The sequence below is a fragment of the Camelina sativa genome, chromosome 17, assembly GCF_000633955.1.
Source record: "Camelina sativa cultivar DH55 chromosome 17, Cs, whole genome shotgun sequence".
In the NCBI taxonomy this organism is placed as follows: domain Eukaryota; kingdom Viridiplantae; phylum Streptophyta; class Magnoliopsida; order Brassicales; family Brassicaceae; genus Camelina; species Camelina sativa.
In genome coordinates, this window is record NC_025701.1 from 1,869,345 (window position 1) to 1,877,407 (window position 8,063).

At 35.1% G+C, this 8,063-nt stretch overlaps 2 protein-coding genes across 3 annotated transcripts; both read right to left on the reverse strand.

Annotated features, from left to right (window-relative positions):
* On the reverse strand, positions 509–3,906 carry LOC104754631 (high mobility group B protein 15-like). Of its 2 annotated transcripts, none has more exons than XM_010476853.1 (7): positions 3,731–3,906; positions 2,693–2,846; positions 2,190–2,268; positions 1,899–2,055; positions 1,682–1,804; positions 1,168–1,583; positions 509–1,059 (listed from the first exon to the last, which is right to left on the reverse strand). In XM_010476853.1, the coding sequence occupies exons 1-7, from the start codon at positions 3,741–3,743 to the stop codon at positions 634–636; spliced, it is 1,368 nt and encodes a 455-aa protein (XP_010475155.1). In that variant the 5' UTR covers positions 3,744–3,906; the 3' UTR covers positions 509–633. The 2 variants fall into 2 exon arrangements, with proteins under 2 accessions (XP_010475155.1, XP_010475156.1); XM_010476854.2 differs by lacking the exon at positions 3,731–3,906 and adding an exon at positions 3,619–3,650.
* LOC104754632 (myosin-binding protein 2-like) lies at positions 5,808–7,326 on the reverse strand. The gene is made up of 2 exons (XM_010476855.1): positions 6,119–7,326; positions 5,808–6,034 (listed from the first exon to the last, which is right to left on the reverse strand). Exons 1-2 carry the CDS (start codon positions 7,313–7,315, stop codon positions 5,972–5,974), a joined length of 1,260 nt encoding a protein of 419 aa, XP_010475157.1. The 5' UTR covers positions 7,316–7,326; the 3' UTR covers positions 5,808–5,971.

Below are 8,063 nucleotides of genomic sequence, written 5' to 3' on the forward strand. Positions count from 1 at the left end.
ATCTTTCTGGTGGTAGAGGAAAGAGTAAGTGCAGAAGTACTGAGCGTAGTCAACTTCTTTGTCAACTGGAGCCGACGGTCCTCCACCGCCGGTTCCGGCCGCTCGTCCGCCCATTGTGCCGCCGTTGTTGGAGCCCCTCATCTTCAGCTTACAGACTTGCAAAGAGATGCTTTCGACTGCGGCAAAAAACAAAACTTTGCTCCCTTTAATTGGAAAAAGCTGAAGTGGGGGAGAGAGCTGCTTGAGTTTTTTTTCAGACGGCGACGGACCAACTTCGGAAAACCTTAGGGTTCCTTTTTATATAAACAAACCAAATCAATCAGAGTCTTGCTTTAAGTCTCTATCTCCCTCCTCCGCTTTCAAAATCATATTACTGGGTTTACTTCATTCGGCCCATTTTCTTTTCAAGCCCAATTTTTTCGGCCCATTCAGATTTTTAATTTACTAATAAAAATAACTCTTTGAATGCAAAATAAACTTTTTTAAAATTAAAAAAAAAATCCTTCAAAGCAAATTTCAAAAGAGCAAGAAAATGTTTTCTCATAAACCTAAAGAAAAAGAAAAGAAAAAGCATAGTACTAAGAACAAAAGACATTGTCTTCTGCCACAAGTAAGGTATCTGAATCCCCATCTTCAGTTCTGCTCAGCCGTCACCGGCAAGGTAGGCTCATCGGCTTTCTTGATTTGAGATGTTTCCATCACAACATCGCCACTTTTCTCGTTAGGTGCAACCACCATCTCGGAAGGATTAGGGTTTGGGTTTAGAACTGAGGGGTTCATTGATGACTCTTCCAATTCAGGATCAGTATCGCCGCTCTGATCATAGTCATGTGGCTCGCTTTCACCTGAGAAACCGCTTGAGTCACCTTCTTCATCATCTTCTTCGGCTTCGTCTATTGGATGATCAGCTTCAGCCAAGTCTACGTTTTGTTGCTCTGGAGGTCTCTGTTGCAGCGGAATAGCGTTGCTTATGGGCTGTTCAGTCTTTTGCTTCTCATTGTAAACTTCCATTTCACTTCGATATCTCTCTTTGTCCTCCATTGCCTTCCCTTGGTAAATCTAAAAATAAGAGAGAATCAAACAGATCATGAGACAACAAACCAGAAGAACCTAAACAAAATACTTTGATAACAACTCAAAATATTAGAGTATGTGAAGCTTCAATACCGATTTCTCATCTTCATGCAGCTTGTTCCATAGTTCACCAATCATCCTGCTGATATCCCTATCCTTACCGGGATGAAGCGGTTTCAGCCTCGCGTGCTGCTCCGCGAAAAAGAAGTTATAACCACTTCTGTTGGGTTTTGGATGAGCAGGATCACGTCTTTTAATCTCTGATTTCTTTCTTCTCCTACGGCGTTTTGCTACTCCTCCGGTAACACCCTGAGGATTGGCAGAACTGTTCCAAGTGTTGGGGAGTACACCATGACTCTGTTGCGGAGTTTGATGAGCACTTGTGTTCTGAGGAATTAGCTGATACAGAACTCCTTTAAGCTGCTCTGATCCCATTGTTACAGTTACAAGGTAACCATTTTCAAATTTTCCATCGATCACTCCAACCACATTTGATCCAGAAACAGGTCCTGAAACAATAACAACACAAAGATTCTAAGGGTTTTACTCAGATTTAAGTCACAGTATCTCAGTTGGAACATTTTATAGAAAGAGAAAAAGTTGAGACCTCCGAAGAATTCTCCAGGATTGATCTTCGGCTGTGGGGTAAAGTTTAGACCTGGGAGTTCATGTGCAGGTATAATGGCTCCCTGCATAAGTCCTGGTCTAGCAGATGGGGTCTGCATAGAGTCTAGAGAAGATATGTGTATTACAAAACAGAGAACAAACTGAAAGATATCTGAAGTTCTGGTGAAATAGTAAAAAGGTTTTAATGTGCAACAAACCTGGAGGAACCTGGCCATTAGTTCTGAAGTAATAGATTTGCTCATAATTGTTAAGCAGCGAGAAGTAGTATTTGCGCAGCACATAGGATGCATTTGTTGCTGTTGGAGGAAAGACAAACGTAGCAGTTACTTCTTTCCATCTCCTTTCATTAAGTATCTGCAGTTCAAAGAAGGAAAAGGATCCAAGAACAAAAAGGTCACTATAGATTTCAAACAATAGCAAATTTATGAGACTTAGAAAACAGATAACACACATAGCATGGAATCAATATTATCATTGAGAGGACATACCTTATTGATTCCACCACGAGAGGTTACCTCAACGAAAAGCTTGTGCAAGTCCAAATCTCTCCCTCCTATGATCGGAACCCTACGATCACAAATTAAATATGTAGAATGGTTAAAGCTATAAGCTATAAAGCATTGCAGCCATATCCAAGAGCATCAATCAATCTCATGTAAAAGTTACAATACATTACCCAAGAACTAAAGGCGTGAAACACAAAAGGATAATACGCTACTGTAAATTAGACTACAGACACACATGTACACAAGAGAGATTCATAGTATAGACAGAGAATTTCATGCACTGGTAAGTGGTAGAAGATGAAACTTTTATATATAGTTTAAGGTGAAAACACAAAGCATGAATCATCATCAACCCAAGAGCTTAAACCTCAAAGATGGAGACTTTCTAAACACAAATTTCTATCAGAGCCAGCCAACAGATAACCTCTGAACTTTAATCTAATAAATAATGAGTAAGAAATGATATGGGAGAAAAGAGGGCTTACATGAATTTAGTACCCAAGAGAGAGTGCAGCCTTTCCAAGGAAGACATGAAAAGCCTAGGGTCAGCAACCACAGCCTCATACGTTGCTTCAGGGGTAACACAAACATTGTTCATTGGCACTGACCCTTGCTTAAGACAAGAGCTTGATGCCATTCCTACCACAACCAAAAAGACAAAAAGAAAAAGAACAAAAGGTAAGCACTTTAAGATCATTTACTCTCTTTAACAACCACTAAACCTTCTTCAGCATTTACTATCCGGCTTATTAATGAAACAAAAGGCAGAGACTTTAAGGCTCTACACACATCTGTGTGCAATTAACCGTCTTCCATAAAACAGAAACTCAAAGATACACATGACAGGAGTTCAAATTTACAATATTATCCACAAAGATGCATGCAAATGAGAATAAAAAAACAAACTTGAAATAACTAGTAAAGAGATTGCAAAGTCCAAGAAAGGCTAACTTAGAGAAAGAAGAAAAGCTGTGAAGCCCTTTCATAAAGTCTTCTCCTCCTTCTGTTTCTTCAATGCAGAACAAAAACTGAATACGACAGATTGCCATTAAATGTAAAAGGACTTGTGCTACAGAAGCAAAACCAGTCTTTAAGGAATCAAAACAAAGACACATCTCTTTCACCCTATCTCTATCTCTCTCTCTCTCTCTGACAAGAAAAAAAAAGGGAATTTTTTATGCGCCGGCAACGTAGATTTTCCTGAGATTTGTAGGAACAAAAACCAAGAAAACCCTCCGGAACAGGCAGGCATATTAACAAATACATTGCAGGCACATCTCTTCTCTACTGATAATTTAATGCCCCAAACCTTCCAATAAGCCATCAATTGAATATATAACCAAAGAAACTACGAATAGATTTGTTCGATAGATGCAACAGAGGAAAACGAATTAACATCAAAGAAAGAAACCATTTTTGGGGTTTCCCGCGAGGCAGCAAAAAGCCCAGACGACAAAAAGAGAGATATGATAAAATAATAATACTAATACTCATAGAGAAGATTTAAAAGAAAAAGTAATCACCTTTGCTAACCATTTACCCTTGAATAATCATAAAAATGAAAGCTTTGGTTTCTCTTTAATGGTGAAATGAGAGTGCATATAGCGGAAAATATATAATGAAAGAGAGACGCGTACGTTGATTGATGTGTGTATGTATGAATGAATCAAATGAATTGTGTGTAGGTGAAAAAATAAGGAACCCAGATGAAAGATATAAATAACAACAGATGGGGTGGCTATAAAATAGGTCAAATTTTTATATATTTACCAAAGGGTGAGAGAGAATTGAGCTATATATTGAGAAATAATGCATATATTAAGGAAGATTAGATATATTATATCAAAATTTTGAAGGGGGAAAACAATTTTCTATTTTAATGCAAATTTTAGATCTTGAAGATTGACCACAAAATTATCAAATTTTTTGAAATTTAATCTTTTTGTATTTTAATACATTTTTTTTTTGATAAATATAGTTTTAATGAGTTTATTCAAACCAAATTTGTTTCTATTTTTATATAATACTTTTATTATTAATTTTTTCTTATTCGTTTTTAACAGTTATTTATGAGTGGACCGGAAATTTTTTAAAAATATTAATTCATTCAACGGTTTTATTTTATCTAATAAGTTAATAAATTAAACAGCTAAGGAAACTTACACAATTTTTTTATATATAAAACTATAAATTATTGTATATTAAAGACTATAAATTCTTAAATTATTGTATATCAAAGACTATAAATTGAATCAACAAACTTATCAAATAAGTTAAAAACAATTAAGAAAATTCACATAATATTTTTATAAATTTTCTATTTCTCTTAAAGCATCGTGTCAATTTTTTCGATTTTTATACAATACATTGTACTAATTTAACATATTTTGTCGTATTTGTAAATATCAAATACTATAAATTTAATTAACAATTTTATAGAACGGTAAAGAAAACAACTAGCTAGCTAATGACTCAAATATATTACATGTACTATTTGCAGAGTTGAATAATTATGTGAAAAAAATTAACACTTAAAAAAGCAAAAATGGATATATATTTTCCTAGGTTTACAATTAGTAATTACAAGAACATTTTGTAATATCAAAAAAATGTGGTTTACTAAAAACCTAGAGATAGTAAAATATATCTTCCGTATGTAGATGGTGGCATATTCTATTAATCACTGTATACTGAAAATGTGAAAAGATGTATTAATTACACGTTCATGTGATTTTAAATTTTCAAAATATATGGAAATAAATAATTATATACGTTGAATATCTTGTACCAAATGTCCGTGTATAACCGTATAATTTCAAAAACAGGAAATTAAGATATTGAGATATCAATTTGTGTATAATATCACAAATACTTATCTTATACATTCAAAATTGACTAGGCACAATTCGTTATATTGTTCAACAAATTCAACCATAAAATATTAAAAATATATATATTATATGCCATATCAATAATGATGACTGCAAATTACCGATATGTTAATCCTGCTGGCATTACCAATCTTTCTTTACAAAAAAAAAAAGAAAATATTTTTTTTTTAACTTATAATATTGATTTACATTTTCAAAAGTAAAGACAATCTACGGAGAAAAAAAGTAAGATTTTATTATTTTCTCCACATCTTTTCAATTTGTATATTTATATTCTTATAATGAATGATTCAAAGCCTAAAAGATTCACTATCTCAACAATCATTAAATTAACATCCCTGATCTTACATACATTCAAAATAAAACTCAATCCGTTGGATATACTAGAATAAGTGAATAACAGTTTTATTTCGGTCAATCGAAAAGCTCATTTTCTAAAAAGAGGTGAAAATAATGTTAGGCGAGTGTTTTTACACACTAATACTAATTAACACCGACTCTAAACTATATTTCATCAACAAGATATCACAATTATATTTTTCAATCGTTTTATTTGGATATTGTTCTATCAGTTGCATGACTTTTTCAATGTAGCTTAAACTTGATGAGAAGAAGATATATGTAAGTATTCTCCAAATTGTTAACGATATAATCAAATAATTAAGAACTAAAACAAAGCAAGCGCATATGTACACGTTTGTATTTTCTATACACAAAAATCGCAAAAAAAGGTTTTAAAAGCATAAAATTAATTCATTCCCAAAGGGTTGTCTTGCGATCCAAGCTTTTCTCGATTTAGATGGCTCCAATTCTTTAAACCCGTAAACTGATAACCTATCGAAGTTTCTTCTACGTACATAGAGTTTAAAAGTTTCAAGAAGAGTGAAGATCAATCGAAGATCTTCTACAACCTCGCTTCTCTGACGTAACCCTTACCTAAAAAGACACGGCAAACAATTAAAAACTCATCACAGTACAACTTTTTTTCCACTCGAGGGTTTTGGAAAACTTCGTTCAAACCTTTGATGATAAAGAAGGCAAAGATGCTCGTCTCGTAAGCTCCGCTCTTTCCTCTTGAACAGCCTTTAATCTTTCTCTCAACAGTTCCACTTCATTCTCAATCTTTAACCTCTCATAATCAACCGCAGACATTGATTTTCTCCTTGAACCCGAAGAGCTCAGCGATTTCTTGCGTGGACGACATAATGGAGGAAGCTTTCTAGCAATACCCGAGACAATGATACTACTGTTTTCCCCCAATGATTCTTTAGGTTTGCTAACAGAGGAGTCGTCAAGATTCTTCTTCTTATTACTAATGTTCTCTGTTTCGTCCTTCACCATATAAACATCACGCACACGTGAGTAGGCGACTTCTGAATCTGATTTATACAGATCTCTGTTTTTATCTCTGTTTTCAGCTTCTTCTCTATAAGGCATATCAAGAACCGTTCCATCGAGTTCTTGAACGAGCAAAGCTCTTCTCTCTTGAGAGTCTTGATGTTGTTTATGTTCCGGTTTCACCGTCTTTGCAGTAGTAAGATTCATATCTCTTGTTAAAGAACATTCTACTGCGTCTTCTGTCTCCACGAGTAGATGTCTATAAGCTTCAACTTCTTTCTCCAAGAAATGTTTCTCCCTCTCACGTCGTATCAAAATGTCTTTGAGTATGACCATCTCTTCAGCATCAAAAGTAGATTTCTCTTCGACCATTCTTTGGAACTGCCTCGCTTCCATTTCTACAGCTGCCTTCTCGTCTTGCAGCCTATGTATCATCGCCATTGCTTCATCCGCCGCTGATGCTGCAGCGCTTCTCTCTTTGTCGAGCTCAACACAAACCGCTGCTCGAGCTGCTCGCTCTTGTTTCAATAATTCTTCCAAAACCCTAACAGAGTTTTCCTCTGTGTTTCTGAAAAAAGATTGTTCTGATGATGTATTGGAGTTTACCTGTTCATTAAATGATACAGTTTTTTCCAATTTTGGCCAGTGAGAGATAAAACCTTTGCGGTCATCATTGGAACATCTCTCATCTTTAGCTCTGAGAAAGACATCATAAGGATTCGTCGTCAAATGGGATTTTACGGTGGGATCATCAAAAGCTTCTGGTGAAGAAATCGATGTAAGACTTGCACAACTCACACGACCTCTCCTATGGTTTTTAAGACTGTTTCTTGATCTTCGTGTTACAAAACGCTTACCTTTCAAACCTTGAACGGTCATTAGATCAAACCTACCAAGATCCTTATTGTTGTTCATCACATTTTGTTCTTCTCTTGACAAATCCTCTGTTTCAGCTTTAACTCTAGCGTCACTTACATCACCACTGTTCTTTCTCACCAGCTTGAACTCGACAAACCGGTTCGAATCATCGTCGCTAGTGATCGAACCAAAAGGGATCTTGCTTTTGATAGATCGGTCTACGGCTGAGATTTTCTCTGAGGCACAATCCATCAGAAGCCCTTCATGGAGACATTTCCTCATAATGTTTGCATCGGAGAAACGTCCGTTGTGAAATCTTGGAAGAGGTAAACCTAGAAAATCTAGGAATCTCAACAAGAGATGTATACAAAAAGATGTACATAGAAGCAGATAAGCTACGGAGAGATTCAGAAAGGCTCCTACGAGACCAGTGAAATTCCAATCTTGCGTATATAAACACGGCATTTTGATCAATTATATTAGCTTCCTCTCTAACTTTTTGAGTCAAATCTGTTCATCAAAACTCGCAAAATTCAATAATCAAGAAACATAAATCGTCTATTCCAACTTTGATAGACCAATTTCTAAAAAAATAAAACGAATAGAAAAATCTCATTCCGGAATTTTAGTTCTTGAGATATAAGAAGAAATTTATATTCAAGTACGTAAAGCAAACAAAGGTGAACCACATGTTGATGGGATTCTCAAAAAGGTAACTATTTTTGAACACCATGCATAATAATTGATCATTCAAATCTAAAAATTGGAT